The sequence below is a fragment of the Oikopleura dioica genome, chromosome 2 (genome assembly GCF_907165135.1).
Source record: "Oikopleura dioica chromosome 2, OKI2018_I68_1.0, whole genome shotgun sequence".
In the NCBI taxonomy this organism is placed as follows: Eukaryota; Metazoa; Chordata; class Appendicularia; order Copelata; family Oikopleuridae; genus Oikopleura; species Oikopleura dioica.
This window is the reverse complement of record NC_137292.1, coordinates 15,401,013-15,423,018: the sequence shown is the minus strand read 5'-3', so window position 1 is coordinate 15,423,018 and position 22,006 is coordinate 15,401,013. Positions and strand designations below refer to the sequence as shown.

General features: G+C 40.7%; 6 protein-coding genes across 8 annotated transcripts; 3 read left to right on the top strand and 3 right to left on the bottom strand.

Annotated features, from left to right (window-relative positions):
- Positions 1–147: 147 nt before the first annotated feature.
- LOC145698479 (uncharacterized) lies at positions 148–1,293 on the top strand. The gene is made up of 7 exons (XM_081775682.1): positions 148–309; positions 353–405; positions 446–628; positions 687–826; positions 868–932; positions 973–1,021; positions 1,065–1,293. The coding sequence occupies exons 1-7, from the start codon at positions 231–233 to the stop codon at positions 1,291–1,293; spliced, it is 798 nt and encodes a 265-aa protein (XP_081631808.1). The 5' UTR covers positions 148–230.
- Positions 1,294–2,455: 1,162 nt separating this feature from the next.
- Positions 2,456–3,690, bottom strand: LOC145699050 (protein spire homolog 1-like). The gene is made up of 7 exons (XM_081776301.1): positions 3,590–3,690; positions 3,321–3,451; positions 3,208–3,282; positions 3,034–3,122; positions 2,761–2,967; positions 2,627–2,696; positions 2,456–2,578 (listed from the first exon to the last, which is right to left on the bottom strand). Exons 2-7 carry the CDS (start codon positions 3,448–3,450, stop codon positions 2,496–2,498), a joined length of 654 nt encoding a protein of 217 aa, XP_081632427.1. The 5' UTR covers position 3,451; positions 3,590–3,690; the 3' UTR covers positions 2,456–2,495.
- A 2,944-nt stretch (positions 3,691–6,634) lies between these two features.
- On the top strand, positions 6,635–7,955 carry LOC145698478 (reticulocalbin-1-like). Its single transcript, XM_081775681.1, has 5 exons — positions 6,635–6,819; positions 6,885–7,119; positions 7,159–7,302; positions 7,349–7,430; positions 7,483–7,955. Exons 1-5 carry the CDS (start codon positions 6,635–6,637, stop codon positions 7,704–7,706), a joined length of 870 nt encoding a protein of 289 aa, XP_081631807.1. The 3' UTR covers positions 7,707–7,955.
- A 1,369-nt stretch (positions 7,956–9,324) lies between these two features.
- LOC145696464 (uncharacterized) lies at positions 9,325–13,838 on the bottom strand. 3 transcript variants are annotated; one of them, XM_081773509.1, is made up of 7 exons: positions 13,472–13,838; positions 11,259–11,387; positions 10,875–11,196; positions 10,748–10,829; positions 10,423–10,563; positions 10,322–10,381; positions 9,325–9,362 (listed from the first exon to the last, which is right to left on the bottom strand). In XM_081773509.1, the coding sequence occupies exons 1-6, from the start codon at positions 13,474–13,476 to the stop codon at positions 10,344–10,346; spliced, it is 717 nt and encodes a 238-aa protein (XP_081629635.1). In that variant the 5' UTR covers positions 13,477–13,838; the 3' UTR covers positions 9,325–9,362; positions 10,322–10,343. The 3 variants fall into 3 exon arrangements, with proteins under 3 accessions (XP_081629635.1, XP_081629633.1, XP_081629634.1); XM_081773507.1 differs by lacking the exon at positions 13,472–13,838 and having other exon boundaries at positions 11,259–11,466; XM_081773508.1 differs by lacking the exons at positions 9,325–9,362; positions 13,472–13,838 and having other exon boundaries at positions 10,094–10,381; positions 11,259–11,466.
- A 1,318-nt stretch (positions 13,839–15,156) lies between these two features.
- LOC145700800 (uncharacterized) lies at positions 15,157–17,205 on the top strand. Its single transcript, XM_081778124.1, has 11 exons — positions 15,157–15,192; positions 15,335–15,573; positions 15,707–15,783; positions 15,827–16,053; positions 16,101–16,253; positions 16,294–16,348; positions 16,389–16,472; positions 16,522–16,667; positions 16,717–16,889; positions 16,933–16,980; positions 17,033–17,205. Exons 1-11 carry the CDS (start codon positions 15,157–15,159, stop codon positions 17,106–17,108), a joined length of 1,314 nt encoding a protein of 437 aa, XP_081634250.1. The 3' UTR covers positions 17,109–17,205.
- Positions 17,206–19,715: 2,510 nt separating this feature from the next.
- On the bottom strand, positions 19,716–21,992 carry LOC145696766 (TLC domain-containing protein 2-like). The gene is made up of 6 exons (XM_081773852.1): positions 21,941–21,992; positions 21,029–21,245; positions 20,370–20,559; positions 20,157–20,323; positions 19,987–20,059; positions 19,716–19,944 (listed from the first exon to the last, which is right to left on the bottom strand). Exons 2-6 carry the CDS (start codon positions 21,215–21,217, stop codon positions 19,838–19,840), a joined length of 726 nt encoding a protein of 241 aa, XP_081629978.1. The 5' UTR covers positions 21,218–21,245; positions 21,941–21,992; the 3' UTR covers positions 19,716–19,837.
- Between the last annotated feature and the right edge of the window lie 14 nt (positions 21,993–22,006).

Genomic DNA, 22,006 nt, shown 5'->3' with positions numbered 1-22,006 from the left:
GCTCTCGAGGCAGGCCATCTAAAGCAACAACTTCTACATGACACGTTAAAACTTACTATTGCTGATTTACAGGGAAGAGTTTTTTTAAAAGGAGCACTAAGAAATCAAGCAAATAGCAGTCAAAAACTAATGATAAGTCATCCAAGAACGCTGTTCAAAATGAGAACTCTCTTTCTCATGTCGAAGCGCTGTTATACATCCAACTTGCGCACTTGGAACGACTTACGAATATGACGGAAACGGCGCTCATTCAGTCTGGTAAAATAATGAACGACTTCATGGTTTTTGCCGCTGCTATGGAGAATTTAGGTATCCAAGATATTCTATTCCTTTCCTACATTGTCATTATTAGTACCGGCTGCAAACTCCTGCAAAAAGAAACAAGAACCAGAGCCTCCATACCAGGTTTGAGGAGTTTTATTACTCGTTAAAAAAAAATCAAAAGGAACAACGAGACATTGACTTTTCTCACTACTTTTGGCCAAAAAGGATCGTCGAGTCCATCATGGGAAGTCAAAATGAAGGCTCCATTCAATCCATGCATCCCTATCGAAACAATGAAAATAGAAAAGTCACGATGTCTACTCCTTGTGCGGCACTTGTTTGGAGAATACGACGATTGGGACGGGTTATCAATACTTTTTCCATTTCTATGCAGGAGACTAAAACTTTCAACCCCGAAAAAGTCAATGGAGGAGACTTCAGATTGCTTCGCTGATTATTTGATCATCAACTACGGCGAATATACGAGCGGAAAACTCTGTGGAACTTCAGCAAATATCTACGAAGACTGGACCTTTCATTTTGGAAGCTCTTTTGATATCACGTAATTTAAACCCAAAAGAGTCAGTTATCTAGTCGATTAAGATTTTACACCGACTGTTCTGAGACTGGTTACGGTTTCTTCATTGAATGGCAATGCTCAGAGACAGGTATTCTTCCTTGATTTCTTTATCAAACAGGCCTTTTTAGAACCAGCACATCCAATTGACGTAGACGACGAAGAGTCCTCATCAGAAGAGTAATTTTATCTTAGCGCGGATAGTGCACTAAAAATATTAAAGATCTGATCATGGAAATACTCTTGCCGAACTACCTCTCAACTTTCACTTTCAACCGATCGACCTTTCTCATGATACTCCTTCCCGGGAATCAATTCATGTTTCTGGCGAAGTTTACATTGCCCCTGATGAGGAGAGCCAAGATGAAGACTCAGAGTCGAATTCTGAGGCTTCAGGAGACCATGATTACAGGAATGAGCTTCAGCATTTTAGTGAATTTAGTAGGAACTAGTGATTATAAAATTCACGCATTATACGACTTTTGTATTATGACCACGCAATAAAAGCTCTGAAAGCGAAACAAGCTCGTACGATTACAATTCCGACGAAGACTCCGATTCCTCAAGTTACGATTGACTGTAACTCATCTTTTTGCCAATAAAGCAATTTTCGCGCTTGATACTCTCAACATAACAATGAATATATGAGCGCATTTGATGAAATTGAGACCCAAATAATATTTTTGTTATAAAAAATCTTATCAGTATGATTCAATCTATGTGCACTTGCATTTTCACCTGCTGATGATGAGGTGCATTAATTAGTTCTCTGATGATCCGCGCGCAGACTACCAGCTGTTAAGGTGCACCATTGCCTTTCATCATGATTGTTGAACAAGGTGCACATAGGCGCTATTGAGTAAGTTGGGTATAAATACGGATTCTGAAGAATCTCAGTCATTATCAATTTCAACTTGAATATCTATCAAGCAAGAAAACAACGAAAAACAATGACTGGAAAAATCCTCGTCACCAAATCTGGCAAGCGAAAGCAGTACCGCTCTCCCGAAGCTATTCTCCGTCGAAATGACCAAGAACGAGCCCGACAAAAGGAAATGAACGAGGCCTTCGACGCTCTTCGCAAAGTAATTCCAAACGGCGAATGGAAAGGCAAGAAGAAGTCCAAGTGCGACACTCTCCAGGGAGCAATCGAGCACATCGAAAATCTACTCGAACTTCTTGCTTCTCCAGAAGTCCCATCTTCTTACGACCAAATCTACCCAAACTCTTACTCCTCTCCAACATCTTCTCTCGACCAGAGCGGCTACTCTTATGGATCATCAGGCTACTACTCGCCCAACGGATCATTTCAGGATCAAAACTGCTTTCAACAGATTCCGCAATCAACGAGCCCAGAATGCCAGTCCTTTTCTCAATTCTACCCAGATCTTTCGTCCTTCCCATTCACTGGAATCCCGTTTCTTCCCACTGAAGAAGACAATCCTCTACCACCACTTGCATCTTCATCCTCTGCTCGATACTGTCCTTATTGACGTAATAGAACTGTAAATTTTTTATTGAAATCGAATAAAACAAAAAATAAGAATAGTCATATCATTATATTTAGAAAGGATAGATACAAAACTCTTGAATTATTAAGGTAAAAGATCTGAAAAGAAACGATGTGGTTTGATAAGTACAGCCCATTACAATGCTATTGATGCGTAGGATACAGCGTTTTTCTCGACACCATTGACTGGCGACCTCGGGCTTCTAGCGCTTTCCTCGCGTTTTCAACTGAATACAGGATTAATTTAATATTCACAATCTTATATTTAGCTGTACCTAAGTGCGACAGTAGTTCGACGCAACTGTCGCATACTGACAGTTTCTTTCCACCTTCGTCCCAATTGACCTGAATTAATTGTTGAAAGAATGTTTATTATTGGAGAATACCCATTGGCATGTTCATTATTTACCTGATTTTCAGGAGTGTCCAAGGGATAAAGCATGTACGCAGCCGCCTCTTGCACTTCATCCACTGGGGATGCTACTTTTCTGAGGCATTTTTTGCAGACTTTAGCCGCACAGATATCGCAGGGATACGCCCAGCTCATCCAATTGAACCTTTGGATTTTGCAGTTTAGGCAGATTTGCTCCTTCGAAAGCAGTTCGTAGAGTTTTGTCTGATTCTGATTCCGCGGTCTACTTTTTTGATCCCAAAATCAATGCAATATATTGCTGAAAAAGACCGGTTCCTGTGAGTGAAACTTTTCGATTTCAGCTCTTGAGAAGACTTGGCGAATGTGGGAGAGTTCTCGGACAGTGAGCTTTAGACATTCTTGAATGGGTTTGAAGATGGTTCAACGATGATTGTTGTATAAATATGTATGCGTATACAAAGAAGGAAAGTTCAAACCACAAACCCATCGGGTGCGACCAAAGCTCATGCGTCTTTGAGCCAACAAGAATATCATGCCGCCTCTGGGCTTGTGGAATAGCTAAAACACTTTCAAGACGTTTTCAAGGGTGAAATCACCTGTCATTGTTGCACTTCTTTTGACAGTACTGCTCGTTTCCATTTCAGCCATCACGGGAGGCCGCCACTCTTCATGATGAAAATTTCTCCGATGACTGGGTGTAGATTGGGTGGACATTGATTTGATCATTCTAAGTATTCATAAACATATTGAGCGCGAGAAATTAATATTCAGTAGAAGATCCCCGCTGAAGATCCGGATTAAAGCTATTTGAATCTATAGATCGCGAGATAGCGTTTCTTCGAATTAGTCGGACAGAGAACGTTACCTTTGACCCGGGGGAGGTGTCCTCGTAGGTGATCTAAAACGACGGGGTGAACCGTACTCGTCTCTCAACTATCAAAAGAGTTCTCAAATTGGCCTTGCTGCTAGACAAGTAAAGAAGCTTGTTTGTTGAACTCTAATCTGACACATTCGGAGAGCAGAACTCGACCGCGCCATGCCCGCAATCTGTTCGGATAAAGGCGGGCCTGAATGAAACGAAGCGCCGAAATCAAACATGCTTGAAGACGGACGCCACGGCGAAGGCTCGTATTGTTCCAGTTTCAGTGACATAAACTGAAAATGAAATGAAGACATAGAAGAGAATATCGTATCATGCTCGGTCATTAAGTATAATGGAAAATATTATTCGACCTGTCGCGCTATGAATAATTTACTTGCTTTTATTACCTCATCGGCTTCTCCATTCTGATCCAGAAGATCCATGTGACTGACTCTGATCACGTGCTAAAAACAGCCCTGTTATCAACCGTCTTCTCACTGCTGATCTCTATTTTTTAGGCGGCAAATTGAGCATTTGACGGCAAATAAGTCGGCTTTTTCCGAACTCTTGCATAAAAGATCACCTCAGAGCCTCAACTTGAGACTATGAAAATTTGATAAATTAGTTGCTTATCAGTGAAAATAGCTTGCATGTCTGTACACGTTATTGTATGTTCATTCCATTCCAAAATAACTTGCTGCTTTAATAGTTGATATCAACGAGGAAAGTTGCAAAATCATGGATGACCCTTTACCTTTTTCTGTGGAACTTTTGAGCATGATCTGGACATTTCGCTAGTTTCTGATCTCTGGTTTCAAAAAAGCACTGATATTTAAGATCTGTAGTGGAATCTGATGGAAAGCTGTCTTCTTGTAACTGAGGCTCTAATCACTTAATAGATCGATGATATTGATCCACGTCAGAATCTCGCATCGTCAATAGTTTTTAATATCTTTCATGTCATGTGAAATAATGACATTGCCCCATATTACCATATATTCTCTAAATTAAGCCATATTGACTGAAACAACAATCAAAGGCGGATAAAATTGTCTTGCGAAAATGAGTTTCTCTTGAACCAGTGCCCATCGTTTCTTGAATTGTTTCAAACTGTCTTCGATAGGAATTTCTGGGAACTCTGCTGGGTGTTCGTACAGGAGATTGAGAAGAGAAACTCGCTTGTTTCTGTGTTACGGGTGTCGCTATTGTGGTTCCCTTTCACGTCATATAATATGGATATATGCATATTGTATTGCGCCCGTGCGTATGTTTTTGTATTCTTTACCGTGACACTGATCTGATTATATTGATTTACTTGGAAAAATATTTTGGACTGATGAAATCAGACCCTAATGCTTCTACCGTCTCCCGGAGGTCGACCTAGTTTTTGGTCATTAAATTTTATAAATAATCAGAGTTTTCCCTCCCTTGAACAATAACTTGTTTATTTCTTACTAAAAATACAATGGAGAACCGAACCTGGAAGGCTTCTTGTAAGTGGCGAGTGAAAGTGCTTTGGTGTTGATACAGGAGTTCTTTCATCGGTTTATCAATGTCCTTGTTTCCCATAATTGCGGTAGAAGGGATAAATACTTCGGTACAGTAGGAATAGACTTTTAGTTTCTCCCTAAAACCTAACCCTAACCCGGGGCCCCCCTAAAGTAAAAGTACTTAGTACCTAACCCTAAGGCCTAACCTAGGGGGCTTCGACCCCTTTGAACCCCCCCCTAACACTAACCAGGAATGAGCTTACCGAAATATTTTCCATATTACGATTATTGCCTGGAATATTTATTTGTTTGTTTATTATAACATTGGTCTCAACGGATATTACAGAATCCACTTCTGATGTGCTTAATCCTTGTTCCCTTGCATCCGCATTCGAAATGGAGAAGAATTGAAAATCGATCCGGATCTTTAATTGAATTAGTGGACTCCATGAGACAGCCCTGCAGATAATTTAATTTGACAGTAGCTCAATACACATCTTTATTCTATTCGACGGTAATTTATTTGCGCCACTGAAAGTTCATTATTGAGCACTGCTCTTTGACTATAAATTTATGTCACGTACCAAATTCAAAGAAGGTTTTTTAAAGGTACTGTGGAGAAAGGATACGATTTAAAATTTATGACAATCGCGGGGAAGAAAAAAGGCCTTTTTGGGTCGAGAAAATAATGATGACCAATTTATCAAGTTCGCGAATTGACAGATAAACCTCTTTCCTTACAGAACATGGTGAGCTCATAGAACCAAGGGGTTGTTCTCTCCCTACTGGACCTGCCACAGACTGGCGATTGGTCTCCCCAGACCACGGTGAACCGCCTAAGCTTCTGGATCCTCTGCTGTTTTTTCGAATTGATCCGGGGTTGCTTCTTGCCCTGGCTTTCATCAGCCAATCTTCTGGACTATCCCCAGAATTCTTCGCTTCTTGGGGCTTTTCTGTCTCATTCACGTCGTAGAAAAAGCGGAGAATGTTTTCAGAATTTTTTCAATTCTCTTTTAAAAAACGAATGATCTTGTTGAAGATCTGTTTTTTGCTTTTTCGGTGTTTAATTCTCTGCTTGATTGAGTGCTACAGAATGTCTTGAAGACGGTCACATATGTAGGCACCTGTCAATTTCGAGCAAGAGAAAAGAGAGAAGAGAAAGCCGCGAGATAGGACCGGCGGCGCACCGCGCGCTGCTGCAGGGCACGCAAAGTTTTCCCTGGGGCATGCGAGCGCTTCTATTGAATTTGAAACCAACAGGTTACTTTTATTGGCCCTTGAGAATGGAATTTTCTAGTAGTACTCTTCCAACTTGCGCTTGAATTATTTCTGAAGTTCAGTCTTTTTACTGTTGTCGAATTATTACCACTATTTATTGATCAGATTCATTAATAAATAAATAATGCACTTTGTCAGATAAATTATCGAGGCTGGTAAATAACTTTCATCTGAAACTGAAAATTGCTTTAACAAACTAGAGCGCCCCGCGGCCATGCGATGCCGAATAAGTGAGCATTCATCCCTCTGAGAATATTTTTTCGTTGAACTAATCTTTGTTATGAGAAACTTCCTTGTTCTTCCCTACGTCGCACTTACAAATGACTTCAAGCATTTGGAAGGAATGGTCAGCAAAGAAGAGCTGAAACTCCTCAACTCGCTGAAAGAAGCAGATAAAAAGAGAATGATGGAGAGGATTTTCGACGACATGGATGCTGATGCCGATAATTATTTGGAACCGAATGAGCTTCATACATGGATACATTATTTAGGAGAGGATCCAAATTTCCTTTACCTATCTTTCACTGCAGTTTTTTCGATCCTCAGATAGAACAGATTCGCGTAGACGAAGATGTGCATCAACAACTCCCCCATTTTGACGTGAACAATGACGGATTTCTCGATTTCAACGAGTACAACGACAGAATGATGGAAATTATCAATAACCCAGAGACACTAAAACAATTGTCAGAAGAGGAGCAAGAATCGTTACGAGCGGATAATCAACGAAACACTAGAAGATTTTTAGAAGCGGACAAGAATCAGGTCCGTTTATCGTGTTCGAAAGTTTTATAATAAGAATAGGATGGTCAACTGGATCGAGAAGAGTTTGGCGCATTTCTCCATCCCCACACTGCCGAGTGGATGCAAAGATGCCTCGCTATAGAAGCTCTCGAAGCTATGGACACAAATGACGATAGCTTCGTCGACGAAGATGAGTTTCTGAAGGTAAAAACTTTTCATTCTTCTGTTCACATATGAACTCTTGGTTTAGCACGTGATTGGAGATGCCAAAACCGTCAATGAACAATGGCTTAATAATGAACGGCGTAAATTCAAGGAGAACCTCGACGTTGGTAATTTATTAAACAGCTTCTGTTGGCAATTATTAACGACGTTTTTCATTAGATCCAGCGGATGGGCACCTCGATGCAGATGAACTTATTCGTTTTATCAGCCCAGAAAATGGAAATCACATCGAAATGGAAGTCAGCAATTTAGTGCACCAAACCGACAAGGACGACGATCTTCGTTTGTCGAGAGAGGAAGTTGTAAACAACTTCAAGCATTTCTTTGCTTCTCAGGCGACAGAATGGGGAAAACGAATTCTAACCCACCACGATGAGCTCTAATGATTATATCTCAATTTATGCATGAATAGTGATAAACTAAGGATAAAATGTCTAACACTATTGAAAATTAGGGCGAAGCCAATTTATGAAGTGATTTTATGGATCAGGGTTTTGATTGGCTGGCAGGCCAAATACAGCAATCTTATTGGTAATCCGAAAATTCACTTTCATAAATCGGTTTAGTTCGAAAATAAAAACAAATTTATTGACGTCGAAATATGTTCTCTTCCATGATTTCAACTGCTAACTGTTCACCAAATACATTTCCAAATAATTGATTTTTTTCCTGTTTATTTTCATTAAACTTATTTACAGGGTAGAAATGGTAAAGTCAAATTCCTTCGTCAGCTGTCTGCGAATTCGCCCGATTGTCTTCGTATATTCGATTCTTCTTTTTGTTGTTTTGCGCGGGGTGTATTCTTCGATCTCGTCGTAGCTATCGGAAGTTTCGCTTTCACTGCATTTTTTGTACTGTTGATTTTGGCTGATTTTGTCCTTGATCGCGTGGAACCAGTTGACGCCGGACTGAGTGCTGGACATAGAAACGCTGGAAGTTTCGGAATCGATTTCGAAGAATTCCATGTCGTGGACGATCTCGTTAGGGTTGATGGTTGGAATGTTGACAGCATAAGCGTTGTCGTTTCTGTTGCTTGTGTTGAGCCAGAGCTTCGGGGTCGAAATTGGTTGGGCTTCGGAGAGCAGATTCAGGAGCTTGACTCGAGCGGGGCTGGGAGGAATCGGAGAAGAGGCGATGTGGTAGGTGAAACTCTTCGAAAATGTTTGATTCGGGCCGGCGAAGGTGGGAACGCGGCCTTTGAAGAAGGAGAAGTCGTCGTCTTTGATCGGGTAGCCTCTTTCCACGCCGAAGCCAAGGCAAAGTCTTGCGTAGAGAAAGAAAGCGGCGACGAAGATTGTCATGATGACGATAAAGGCGAGGAGGACAAAAATGAGACCGAGGGTTTTGTCGTAGTTGTCGGTCGAACTCATGATATTTTCAAGTTGCATAAGAGTTTTTTTTATTTTTTTGTTTGTTTGAATGATGTTTGTTATGAAAAATTTCTGATGGAAGATTCTTATATACTCTTTGGGCGCTCTAGCGCTGAGCAGGTGTGGATCGACTGGGGGAGGAGCAAATTTCGATCGACTGGGGAGATATCCACAGCTGGAGGGGTGTTGGAGACAGCTGAGCTGATATGGGGCAGTAATTTACTACTAGTAATTAGATTTGTAATTAGTGATAAGAAAAATTGACATTTTTGTCTGAAATTCTTGATGCCAATGTCTAGCGTAGAAGATTTATAGCTAGAGAACACGTAGTTTTATCGAAGTCGGTCTGTTTTTGTAAGATAACTAGGGGCTCTTAGACTATAGAAGGGCCGGGCCGGGAAAGGGTGTGAATTAGGCACTCCCAATCGCCAGTGCGGCCACTTGACAGCGTCAAAATCCAAAATCGCGAAATTGCGCCCCACTCGGTTTATTTACACTTGACCAAGAAAAATAAAAAAAAGCGAAGAAATTTTGATAGAGATAATTTGCGCTGACTTCTTTTCAATTTAATTTCACCCTTCAACGAATCAAAACATCAGTTTTAATGATTTTCATGATTTTTATTTACAGTTGAACATATTTTGAGAATTGGCAGTTACAGTAATATACCTAGGCTTACCGGACTAAATTTCGACCCTTATTTCTAGCTTAGTGTGGTGGTCATATGACACAGTTTTAGAAAGCCCAGCTTCTGGGCTTTCATCTGGGCACAAATTCAAGGGGTCTGGGTCATGCCCGCAAGGCAATTCATGGGACCTGAAGTCCAAAAATAGGTACTAGAATCCTTCAAACTATTTTTTCGATGCCCGTCCGGGCTCGAGAGTAGTCAAGAGTCATATATTTAGAAAGCTCAGGCTCTGAGCTTTCAGAAGAGCTCAAGAAATCTTAGCGCCAAACCGTTTGTGGCCACCTGGAGGCGCTAGAAGTTGGCGGTGAGAATCCGGAAATGCCGGGAAACTCGGTTTTTGAGTTCTTAACTCTATAATTATATGTATAAAACATATATAAACAATAATTAACGCATTAAAAAATTGAACCGCGGTCGAACCGGGTGGTTCAACTCAAGAAACCTTCAAAAATATGGAAATATGGCCCACGATGAACCACCCGGTTGACCACCCGGTTTGACCCCGGTTCAACTTTTTAATGCGTTAATTATTGTTTATATATGTTTTATACATATAATTATAGAGTTAAGAACTCAAAAACCGAGTTTCCCGGCATTTCCGGATTCTCACCGCCAACTTCTAGCGCCTCCAGGTGGCCACAAACGGTTTGGCGCTAAGATTTCTTGAGCTCTTCTGAAAGCTCAGAGCCTGAGCTTTCTAAATATATGACTCTTGACTACTCTCGAGCCCGGACGGGCATCGAAAAAAATAGTTTGAAGGATTCTAGTACCTATTTTTGGACTTCAGGTCCCATGAATTGCCTTGCGGGCATGACCCAGACCCCTTGAATTTGTGCTCAAATGAAAGCCCAGAAGCTGGGCTTTCTAAAACTGTGTCATATGACCACCACACTAAGCTAGAAATAAGGGTCGAAATTTAGTCCGGTAAGCCTAAATATACCGGTAGTATTGGGGAGTATAACTCAGGATCGGTGACGTTTCACGTGAAGAGAAAGGTGATCTGGAATTTGATTCTAGCTTTTAAAGACTGAAAAATCCTACCTGAACGACTAAAGGCTCTTTGACAGACATTGCAGACAAACGGCTTGTAGCCTGTATGCTTTCGATAATGTCTCGTGAGCTCGTCAGATCTTGCGAATTTCCACTCGCAATCGGGCCAAGTGCACGAATACGGCTTCTCTCCTAAAAGGTAAATGTAAGAAATGTTGGCGAAATTTGGGCCGGTTCCACGTTAGAGAACTTCTTCTACAGAGTTGTGGTCAGAAAATCCGGAAGCTATTAAGTACCACAAGGGGCGCAACGTAGAAAAGCGTGAAATGACTTTGTTACAATAAAAGTTCTTATATAACATGAACTGTAAGATTACCTGTATGAGTTCTCCGGTGGGCTTTCAGGTGGGAACTTTTCGTGTACGCTTTTCCACAGTTTGGATGATCGCAAATATGGCTCTAGAAGATGTGATAATCGAGAGAATTGCTTTTCTTTTGACTTACCCTTCGGCGAACTTTCGGTGCTTCAGGCGTGTTTTCCGATGGTGAGCCAAAGCCGGAATCATTTGATTGAATTTCGGTCTTCAAATTGTCGATAGAAGGTCCACGAGTTTCGGTAGAAGGAGATGGAGAGCGCTTGATCGGTGTTGATGTTGCGAGTGGATCGAGTTTGATTCTTTTGGGGCTGGATTCGAGAAGATCATCGATCCGGTACGACTGTTTTCTCGACTTTTGAGCTGCTTTTGTTGGTGTGACTGGGAAAGAAACAGGGAGTGGCTGAGGTAGGACGGTTGTTACTCCTGATGGAATTGCAGCAAGAGCAGGCCTAGAAAGTGATATGAAAACAAGGTATTTTTTGAAGGGTTTTGGGGCTCAAATGAAACTTACATGATCGCATGAGGCGCAGCAGGTGGCTGATTCTGATAAATCGCCTGATTGAGTAGAGAGGTCTGCACGATCTGCTGATTTCTTATGTGCGCCAGGGCGAGAAGAAGCTGATAGTCTGGAATGTACTGGCTAAATAGTATCTCGGTCATTTTTTGTAAGTTTTGAAAATATGAAAACGAATTCCGCTAATAAAAAAAGTTGGGACGTAGTGGCGAGACCACGCCCGAAAGTAAATTTGGTTCCTTTGAAAGAAAGTTTTCACGAAATAGCACAATGCCATTTCAAAGCTGCGTCAATTGACAATTACGGGAAAGGACTGTAGAAACTTTTTACAAGCTGCTTTACGTACGTAAATGTGCGTTGTTCTTTTTAAATAAACGTCATTTTGAGGCTCAAATTCAGAATATTTTTGAAACAAAAAATAATTTTCTGAACTAGAAATAGTCAGATAAGCTTTCCAGCAAAAGAAGAGCCTTATCAAAAGTTTCTCCCGGGGGATGCTTATTTTCTTATCACTGCAATATAAAGTCGCTAATCCTCAATCTCCGGTGGCTCATCCCTTCTTCCTATTTCTGCCCCTGGCCCACGCCCAGAATTTACTTAAAATTGGATAAAATAAGCCGAAAACATCAGCTTCTGGAAAACGTTTCAGAGGGCGAAGATGAAATGGCCTGGCCGCAAAGGGGCGACCTTTACCTGGGCGGTCTTAGGCCTCTCTTTTTGGTCCGGGTCCCACCTTTCTCGTGGTCGCTTGGGCTGGTGGTGGTTGAAGCTTAACCCGCTGGTGTGCGCCCTTTTCAGATGGGTCCCCCTTCACGCGCGAGCTTGAAAGGTGCACTTATTCATGTTGCTCTTTAGTAAAGATTCATTCAATTTCCCTAATCACGTGAGGTTTCCGCCGCCACTCCTGAATTTACGCGGCGGGGCGGACACAAAGTTGGGTTGGTCAAAAAGTAAAAATGTAAATTTGAAATCATTGATTATTCTTATTCCACGTTTTCAAGTAAGTCCTATCAAGTAAGACTATGAAAGAGTGGGTGATCAAAAAGGACCTGACCATCTGGGCTCGGCAGCCTGAGTGGAAGACCTGAGTCAGGCTCTGGAAGACCTAAAATGAAAAGCCGCGTAGCGGCTTCGATTTTACAAAAGCCGCTACGCGGCTTTTCATTTTAGCTCTTCCAGAACCTGACTCAGGTTTTCTACTCAGGTTGCCGAATCCAGCTAACCATTTCATCATTAAAATTCCCTTCGCACGTGAGGTTGTATCCCAAACAAGTGCCGTTAAGAAAATTTGGCCAAATATGTACTTTACGGGAAAACCGCACATTTTTCGATAAATCAGCGTGTCGGGCGATGGACCCTCAAGAAGGCTGTGTACCGCTCGTCTTCGCGCCCATCTTTGGCGCGGCGATGTTTTGGCAACATGCGTTTCTCGGTCAAAACGACCAGCTGTCCCAAGAGCTCGGTGACGGTGGTCTCGACAAATTCCGTCCAGCCGCGCTCCCATGTCCGACTTTAGCGGCGCGGGACCGGCTAAGGCAGAACTGGTAATGTCGGTCGCACCTTTGCGAGATACATCCTCGTCGGGGGTTAAAATACTAGAGCCCCACCTGGAGAGGATGATGTACACATAGCTCCCGTAATTGCCCGTTTTAACAGGCCACTTGCGTTAGTCAGTAAGTACACAGTCAAACTTTAACTTCTGTATTATAGAATTTTAAAGAATAAATTTATTTTATGCATTAATTTTTTAGGGAAAGAAAAATCGGGGTTAGGGTTAGGGTTAAGTTAAATTTTGACTGAAATATCTGCTTTAAATTTAGAAAATATTTATTTTATTTTTAGCCTTAATTTTTCTTAAAAAACAACTTTATTTTTGAGAAAGAAATACTTTTATAAGAATAAAGATAAAGATACCATGGAGTTTAACTCTTTTGGGAGAAAGCCCCTGGCCCCCTTCCCCGTATCCCGCCCAAATCACTGTCGGGGAAGTCTAGAAAAACTCTTTAACGCTCGCTTGGCAGCTTAGAAGACTTTCGAGATTCAGAAGAACAGAATCTGGAAAGTCCGAGCCAATGAGAGAGCCGACAAGACTTCGCGCGGCTTCTCCCCCAAATTAGGCGCGCAAAGAATGAGCTACTGAAAAAGTCAGTGCATTTTTCAGTAGCTCAGATTCTCAATCTCCCCTTAGAGCTCAACTCCATGGTACTTACTTCATGTCGCAGATTCCAGGTAGTTCTCTATCTATTTGATTTTTTCTCTTTGTTGATTTTGAGTTTTTTTTTGTCCCTGATTCGATTTTTATAAGATAAATTCTAAGTAGCGTATTTTTTGTTTGTGTCTATTTGATAAGTCTATTTGATAGAAGGTCTATTTTTATGGTATTTTTTAAATAAACTATTCTAAAGTCTTTTTAGGAGGGTATTCTTGAAGATTCGTAAAAGGGATAGTTTGCTCTTGAAAGTGTGTTTCTAAGTCGGATTTCCGGCTCGAAGTGATTTGGATTATCGTCGGCGGCTCAGATTTGAGGTGCTGGGCGGTGGCGCTTCGGCTACTCCCTGGTGCTCGAGGGCGCCGCCGCTTCTCTTTACACCAGATCAGCAGCCACCACCTTCCTCGGCCAATCGATGCCCACTTGACACCCTTGTAACGTCAGTTGAGATCAAAACCGAAAACTGGGAGGAAACAAGGATCATCCAGGGAATCCTACCAAGCCAATCATAACAATCACATTCAACTTATTAGACTTCTATGATAAGAGTACAATTGTAAAGGTTGATTGAAGAAAGTGATGCTAATTCCGTCCTCGTACATTTCTTTTGACTGGAGGAAACTGTATTCAACGGTTGATTTCGCAATGGTCATCCTAAGCATAGGCTATCAAGGAAACTGTACAGTGTACAGAAACAGTTGTAACTTATTATAAGTTAGGGTTAGGTTTATGGCTAGGATTAGGGTTAGGGTTTATCATTTTTTATATCACGATCAGATTAACAAAAATTTAATCATTTTTTTTCATTTTCGCTGAAATTTTAAGGAATCCGAAGTAATCAGAGTTTTATATAAACGCTGATTCGAGGCACTCTTGTGTTTCTACGCTAGAAATGTATAACAAACTATTACTTTTTGAAGCTTTCAGTTGATTTTTGGCTCAACACGGAATACCTCAGTGGTGTATTCAGAATACAGTTTTCAGAATACTGTAATTATAAACACTGAAATTATAGACCCTAACGTTCACCCTAACCCTAACCCTAACTTATGATTAGTTATAAGTTATAACTTATAACTGTCTCGGTTCACTTTCCTTGATGACCCTTAGTCCTGGAACTTTGGGAAATCAACGGTTAAAAAAGTTTTCAATAAAGATTTTCAATCTGTCAGTTTAAAGTGCTATTACCTGAAATAACTGTCACTTGCCAATTTCGACTGGGTTGGGTGGGCAATTTCCCGGTGCTTGTGAATTTTCAAGGGCGGAAGTGTTTCCCGATCGATGCGACGCCTCGCCCAGAGTCGACCCAACGGCAGAAATGAATCCCATAAGGACCTCATCAAGGATCTTGTCTCATGGCCACTCCCGCTTTCGCAAAATCAAAATTAGAGCAAAAGCGTTAATTATCGACTTAATTCGCACCAAAGTCCGATAAATTCCGGACATGGGCGTTGGATCAGACGAGTTCGCCGCAAGATCAGTTGGCCTTGAATTTTTTTCATAAATAAAATTCTAGTAATTGACCTTTGTCATAGGTGACGCGTTTTCTGAAGTTCAATTGGCCGTAGCGGAGTCTTGAGGAGATAATCTCGACAAGTAGTTCAGTCCTTTTTGTGGAAAAATAAAGCTCTGCGCAGTTTTCGCGCGCCACGAAACTGACAGCTGACTGATCACGAGAGTAAGAGAATGGACGCATTACTCGCCGAGTCGAACAAGTTATGGGTACTTTACTATTACTTCGCTCTAAACGATCATTTCGGACAATCAGCAAGTCAATATATTTTGTCAAAGGATTAACACCTCGGAATATATTACACATTTTCAAAAAATAGAGAGTAAAGATTTTTAATGACCCATTAAAAAGGCCGCGAAACTCTTCGCCAAGGGCCGACTGCGCTCCGAAAAGTACAGTCAATCTGGCTATGGAACTTGCCAATCAGAAGCAGAAGATTCTGAAGCCTTTTATTCCGATTCGGAGGAAGAATTGCAATTTGAAACTGAAGGAGAAACTATTGATGATTATGAATGGAAAGAACCTATCATCAGATCAGCTACTCCTACTGGGCCGAGCCAGGCGCTTGACTCGAAGGGTCGAGGATCTAGGAAATGGTTGATTTTGATTGTATTTTTTAACTTGGGCTCTAATAATTGATTATTGGGAGCATGAAAGTTAGTTTTACGGAATTTGAAGATATCCAATTATAAAAAAATATGAAGAAAACTCAACCTATCAAAGACTCTTCAAGTTGAAACAAGAAAGAATGAATAAATTCACAAAATCTGGGCAGGGCAAACTTTCCGGCCTCCCAACAGGTAAATGCCTGCCGTTCAAGCCCGCCCATATGTCAATTTCAAGGCAGAATTACCGATCGTCAACGATGCGGCTACGTTGCTCGAACCAAATACGACAAGCCGGCGGATCTGGACGACCCAAGTGGCACAGGTGCCAAGCCAAAACTCACCACAATCGCGGATATGCAGAAGAATGATCCAACTTTTATCGATTTTACCATGCCGAAACCACAGAAGATCCAAGCCGAACGAGTTGTTATTGAAAAACCACAAGGCGACTTACCCTTCAACGTAAAAAAGAAAGCAAATCTTCATCGAACTCACCATCAAATTTCTAGTTTATGAGGCCGAATCAATTCAATGGCCATGCAGGTGCCTTCGGTGCTCTAGCCATGGATCGACCTGCCAGTGCTTGTGGCGAGAGAAACGAGAGCATCAAACCATGGAGTGCTTATGGTGGAAACTTCTCTTCTGTTAAAGCTCCCGTCAAGGTATCTTTTCGTTCGAGGAAATTTCTTACGTCCCTTTGAGAACATGAACTTCAACAACATTAACCCAGTCAAAAATACTCCAGATGTCGCTAAAGGTAGATGATTTTGGCAACACGGTAGAAACGATGCATTTAGATTTTGGCTCACAGATCAATCAAATCAGTACTAGCAGCTACAAGAAAATGGGAAAACTCAACATTCGAAAAACTAAAAATCTGCGTAAGTCTTTTTGAAGAAGGGCAATTTTGATTCGAACATTCGATTCTAGCACCCGGTCTTCCAAGCAAACATTTCGAGAACGCGACTGCTCTTGGATTCAAAAAGCCAGCAATTGGCAAAATCGAAGTTCCTGGTAGAAAAATGTCGATGAAGGATCTTCTCGTCGACAAAAATGCGTCACTTCCCCCATCACCCGTACGTCTTTATTTTATTGCTTCCCCTCAGAGATTGACGGAAATTTCAGAGTCCCGTGCCACCCACACCTGTTGAGCCAATGAAGCCTGCTATTCACGATTCGCAATCTGCACAGTACTTGTCCTGGAACTGGGACAAGGAAGAAAGGTGTCCCACTAGAGCGGGTCCAGTGCCGAATAATTTTGTCTCCAAAAAGTGCAATTTGGAGAAGCCTGCCAAAAGGTACTCTTCCTTGATTTCAACTCGATCTTTATCGATTTTCTAGCAAAGGAGGTCTTATCTATGAGCCGTCCTTCCGAATGGTTTGCCCGAGGTAAAGATAGAATACGAATCAACAAAAAAAAAAACATAATTTTTCTCCATAGCCCAAGCAACAAGATGTTCCGACCAAAAAGATTCGACAAGAATGTAAACCAGGCTGTTTGGACCCCTGGTTGCTAAAATCAAAAAACATTTCGTCCCACCTTTTCACTTCTTGTTTATACCGATCTCACGAATCTCGATTCAAATGATGAAAATTGAATAAAAAACACGCATTTTCGTACATTGGTCATTTTACGTTCAGAGTCGATGTTTAACTTTTTTATTCTCATATTGTGCAGAAATCTACAGTTGACTGAAAAACAGCTGGGCGAGAAGATATACCAGTCTCCTTTGGCACATCAATTTTTGTCGTATTCAGTATTTTATCGAAGGAAAAGTCAATTCGCTGAACAGGACGGGTATTTTCCTCGGTTCGACCGGCGAAATGGTAGAGAGATGATCCGATCCAAATAACTGAAGATTGTGAAGCTGCCTAAAAACAAATGAATCAAGGAAGACTATTTATCATTTTTCACTTGAAGTAAATCTCCGATATGTGACCATTCGTAAGATTCGGGAGACAGCATCCAAATCGCTTTTGTATAAACATGGGGAGCATGTCCTGATATTGTCAACAAGGATCCATTACTGAGTCCAACCGAGCAGTGAGAAGCCAGTGGCCTTGATTGATTAATATTATAATCAAAAAGTTTATAAAAGGTAAAAGGTTTTTTATTAACTTACTCAGGGTGATCAGGTAACGCTGTCCAACCGTTCACAGTTAAGGTTTCGACTCTTCTATGGCCGGATCCACAGGTTGCAGTTGGTGTTCCTCTTTAGCTGGAATATTGAATTGTTTATTATATAATTAATATATAAAAGTTCCATTTTAACCCCGACTAGCGAATATAGAAAAGTCCAATTGTATTTTTAATGATTTCCATGAGATAATATCCGTTCACTGAAATAGCCTAGTGATGTAAATCTGTGGTCATGAGTCGTTGAGTATGTTTCTGTGACTGATCCTACATCAACATCGAAAACGTTGCACCTGCTATAATCTTCAGGAATCGGTCCCCAACGTCCTCCGAAGCAAATAAGAGCTTAAAAATATAATAATTCATTATCATAAAAAGAAATTAAATAAACCTCCGCTGTTATCTGCAAGAGAAATAACAGAAGCCCCATCGTCATAGTCAAAATTAAGGACTGGTGGTAATTCTTTAAATGCGCAGTTTTCTATTTTTCCAATCTTAATTAAAGCTTTAGAGAGATATTAAAAATGTTTATTCTTACCCTGCGAGGCGCAAGAAGGTTGACACCTCCGGCACCGATACCGTAGTTTCCCCCGAAAAAATATAATTCTCCTCGTATAACCGCGTGACCAGCAGCCATCAGAGTGTTATGCTCATTTGGCGGAACTGGCGCGCTTCTTTTTGATGCTCCATCTCCAGATATAACATAAGACAGGTATGTATTATGCGTCATCGCAAAGATATATGTATCCATCTAGGGATAAATGTTATCTTTTTATACTTTTAACTACAACTCACTGGCAGTGGTCCTTCATCCCAGTCAGGAGCTTGTCCATAACGCTGTTTAAAAGGTGTAAAAATGATTAATTTTTTTTTTAAATTTCTTATTAATAGCACTGATTTAAAACGATTGTTTCATATTAAATAATTCCAGTAAAATTTTTAGGAACCTTCACTGATAGAGATAAGCTTTTGTGTAATCGACGCTCATAAAGTCTTGATAATCTTCAGCCATTGCCAAAAGGCCAACATTGAGAAAACATTAATTTAATAGGTTCAAAAATACAAATTATTTGGCTGGAAAATAAAAAAGACCGAAATCTAACTGAATCGATTTACCGAGAATTTTTTTTTTTGAACCTACTGATGGATGTCTTCGCTTGTTACACCTTCGATTGGGTTTGAATGCTCATCAATTCCATGCATCGAGACGAAGAAGCGATCCTTTCCTCTCGAAAGAAACTCGCCTTCAACATAGCCAGATCTTCGGAATTGAACAACCGCAGCTTCTTTCTTTGTCGAACCATCAGCGGGTCGCTCAAAGTACTGAGCTTCAACGCGGTAATTTTCTCTTGTGCGGTCGCCAACTGTTACGGCGATATCATTTTGGCCGATGGATCGGAGAATCGCTCGCTTACAGTAAGTTCGGTCAAATCTATAATCTAATTCTAGCGAATGATGAATATCATTTACCTGAGCATTCCAACGTATCCGTCTTCCTTGTTCAAATACGGTAAGTTCCATTTTCTAGCCACGACCTGGGAGCTCAAGTAGTACTCGCTATTTATCATCTCTTTGAAAAAAATCTTATCCCCTCTTCCGATCCAATCGAACTGACACGAGTTCTTGCAAATCATTGAAGAACTCCCAGGCTCAGTATTATAACAGGAACCTTTTTCCCATGCATTTGTTGAGGCAAAGAAAGAGCCTTCACCCTGGTAAACATTCTGTCCCCGATAAAATTTCGGCTTGATACTTTTTTACCAGTACCTAAAGTTGCTAAAATTTTCATCCTGCCTCTCGATTAGAAAATTAAGTGATATCTTATAGCGTCAGCAAGCGTCTGAGAAAAGGAACTTTGTTTTTATAAGATTTTCGCAATGATCCGAAGTTGCGATTAATGAAAATTTACGCCTATTTTGAGGAAGCAATTTCCGAAAATAGAGATTGGTTCAATTTAGAATTTTTGCGAAGGGTATTTACACGAATATGAAATTTATTGTGAAAGTCGATTTGTACTGTGAGAAATTTTTGAATTGAGAATAGTGGTGACTGTAACGTATGAATTGCAGGATGGCAGTGGGGTTAGAAAAATAGAGAATGCGGTAAGTTTTATTCTTTCTTGATCGGTCGGGATAAGGGTCGCAAGATGTCTACGCGAAGACATCTGTAGAACAGCACACAGTTCATGGCGGCAATTATAGGCATGGCAATAACACCTTTGAATAAATTGAAGTGACTGTCTATTTATGATGACTTACCGAGGTAGAAGACAACATTAGGAATTCCACTTCTGTCGACTGTAGACAACCAGACGATCATTTTGTACGAGACCTAAAATCTCCAGTTTTACAATGACCCGATAATATTTACGACGGCAAATATTGATCTGGGCTCAAGGCCGAGCAGTTTTGAACTTATTTAAACTTACGGCAACGCGGAAAGCCAGGAGCGTGATGAAATTGAGGGCAACGATTGAGTAGTAAATCAGGCCAGATTTTATGTCGAAATTTCGGGAGATTTTTCGAAGATGAAGGAATACCGAGTTGACTTCCATGAGGATGGAGAGCATAGACAGTCCCATGTATCGTTGTTGCACTTGAATTGGTTGAATTGCGGCGCTCAATCAAGAAGTTGAACTTACCGACACAGGAACCGAAGCAGCAAATGACGAGCACATGATGAAGAATGATATCAAAATTGGTCTTCGAGATCGACCACCGGCTGGCTGCCAATAAATCAAAGAAGTCGTAAATAAAATAGCCGAAAGTAAAACTAGTCACAGAAGCTGATAAACTGTTGTGGGCAAAGACCATATCTTCGAGGAGCTCCGGCTAAAATCCATGGTTAATTTCAAACCTATTAAAGATTTTAACTTCAAGTTAAAACAGTTTGCCATTCGCTTAATATCCCGTATAAAATGCCAAATGGAAGCCTTGGCTCACTGTCGCTATTTACTCGAGTTTTCCAACAAACCCGAACGACCTTATGCACCCGAGACTTGACGAGAATCTTCTCCTCCTCGTTGTGCTCAATAATTAAACCTTCCATAGGGTTTCTGGCCCCAGGGGATTCCCGTCAAAGTCAAAAGCGCGTGTTTTTAGCTTCAAAATCAGCCATGTGATTGCGAATAATCGGCTTTCAATATGCATCTAATGGATTTTAAATGCATATGCGACTTATATTTATTCAATTTAAATGCATTTTATTTACAAAACATGGCTTAATACGGCAATAATTGTTTAATAATCATTAGAAATCATTGAGTTCCCCTAACTTTTCTCAAATAATCAATCCACTTACCATTTTATAGATCGAAAAAAGCGCTCCCAGTCCACTGAAAAACGAGTGAAAAACACTAACGGCCAAATTGATCGTCTCGGTTCTCTTCCTTTTCTCCAGCTGGTCAAACTTTCCGGAATCAGACATTGCTCTGCGCAGAAAGAAAAACCACCCGAGCGAGCACATCGAAAGTTGAAGCGACGAGTTCATCGTTCTCTTTCTGGTTCTTTTTGGCGACCTGAATTTTTCTGTTGAGTTTTTTTCTCAGTGCGCCCAAAGAGTAGTAAAAGAGCACTGCGCTACGAGAGCGCGCGGCGGCGGCGTTGCGCAAAGTTGGAGCAATTCGCGGCGGCAAACACCGAGACAGTGGTCCATAGTGCGCAATGCTAAGTTATGTCAATGTAAGGCCATTCGACGCAACGAATTATAGATTTTTAAAGGTCAAGGTTAGGTCTCGTCATTATAAGCCATATAATATGGCCCATATTTCCTTCTCTGTCATAAAATATGACCACAAGATAACAATTTTATTTCAATGCTATATATAGCTATGAAATTAATTATTTAAACTATTAAAGATCAATTCTTCTTTTAATTAATAAAAAAAATAATTAAATTATAAAATTAATTTAAAAATAATAACGAATTTTTACTTACAATTTGTGATAAACTGACAATTAATCAGTGATTAATAATCACTCTCTTGAAATTAAAAATAGATCAAGTCAATTATAAAGACAAAAATAATCTCGAAGCCGCAGTATATATAGCGTGTCTGTCGGTATTTCAGATGTCTGGCAAAAACTGATATGCTCATATTGCAAAAATAAGTCTGAAAATCGTCAACAAGACAATTTCGAAAGCCATGAACTAAAGTCCATGTACAGTAATACCCAGAAAGACCTTTTTCAAGGTGTTAAAAGATGAACTTACTTTTACAAAATTAATATTTTCGCTCTCTGCCAAAGTTCAGAGATCCCTGCTCTTGCTTTGATTTTG

Bases quoted from the DNA above. Each gene is read 5' to 3' on its own strand.
- LOC145698479 (XM_081775682.1), top strand. From the start codon at position 231: ATGACGGAAACGGCGCTCATTCAGTCTGGTAAAATAATGAACGACTTC. The intron at 310-352 runs GTATCCAAGATA...TGTCATTATTAG, and splicing joins CGCTGCTATGGAGAATTTAG to TACCGGCTGCAAACTCCTGC. The intron at 406-445 runs GTTTGAGGAGTT...AAAAATCAAAAG, and splicing joins AACCAGAGCCTCCATACCAG to GAACAACGAGACATTGACTT.
- LOC145699050 (XM_081776301.1), bottom strand. From the start codon at position 3,450: ATGATCAAATCAATGTCCACCCAATCTACACCCAGTCATCGGAGAAAT. The intron at 2,968-3,033 runs GTCTTTTTCAGC...AATCAGAATCAG, and splicing joins AGTTTCACTCACAGGAACCG to ACAAAACTCTACGAACTGCT. The intron at 2,579-2,626 runs GTACAGCTAAAT...TCCTGTATTCAG, and splicing joins CGAACTACTGTCGCACTTAG to TTGAAAACGCGAGGAAAGCG.
- LOC145698478 (XM_081775681.1), top strand. From the start codon at position 6,635: ATGAGAAACTTCCTTGTTCTTCCCTACGTCGCACTTACAAATGACTTC. The intron at 7,303-7,348 runs GTAAAAACTTTT...CTCTTGGTTTAG, and splicing joins ACGAAGATGAGTTTCTGAAG to CACGTGATTGGAGATGCCAA. The intron at 7,431-7,482 runs GTAATTTATTAA...GTTTTTCATTAG, and splicing joins CAAGGAGAACCTCGACGTTG to ATCCAGCGGATGGGCACCTC.
- LOC145696464 (XM_081773507.1), bottom strand. From the start codon at position 11,407: ATGACCGAGATACTATTTAGCCAGTACATTCCAGACTATCAGCTTCTT. The intron at 11,197-11,258 runs GTAAGTTTCATT...ATCACTTTCTAG, and splicing joins GCTGCGCCTCATGCGATCAT to GCCTGCTCTTGCTGCAATTC. The intron at 10,830-10,874 runs GTAAGTCAAAAG...CACATCTTCTAG, and splicing joins CACCGAAAGTTCGCCGAAGG to AGCCATATTTGCGATCATCC.
- LOC145700800 (XM_081778124.1), top strand. From the start codon at position 15,157: ATGGACGCATTACTCGCCGAGTCGAACAAGTTATGG. The intron at 15,784-15,826 runs GTAAATGCCTGC...GTCAATTTCAAG, and splicing joins ACTTTCCGGCCTCCCAACAG to GCAGAATTACCGATCGTCAA. The intron at 16,473-16,521 runs GTAAGTCTTTTT...ATTCGATTCTAG, and splicing joins TCGAAAAACTAAAAATCTGC to CACCCGGTCTTCCAAGCAAA.
- LOC145696766 (XM_081773852.1), bottom strand. From the start codon at position 21,217: ATGAACTCGTCGCTTCAACTTTCGATGTGCTCGCTCGGGTGGTTTTTC. The intron at 20,060-20,156 runs GTAAGTTTAAAT...TGGAGATTTTAG, and splicing joins TCCTGGCTTTCCGCGTTGCC to GTCTCGTACAAAATGATCGT. The intron at 19,945-19,986 runs GTAAGTCATCAT...ATTTATTCAAAG, and splicing joins TAATGTTGTCTTCTACCTCG to GTGTTATTGCCATGCCTATA.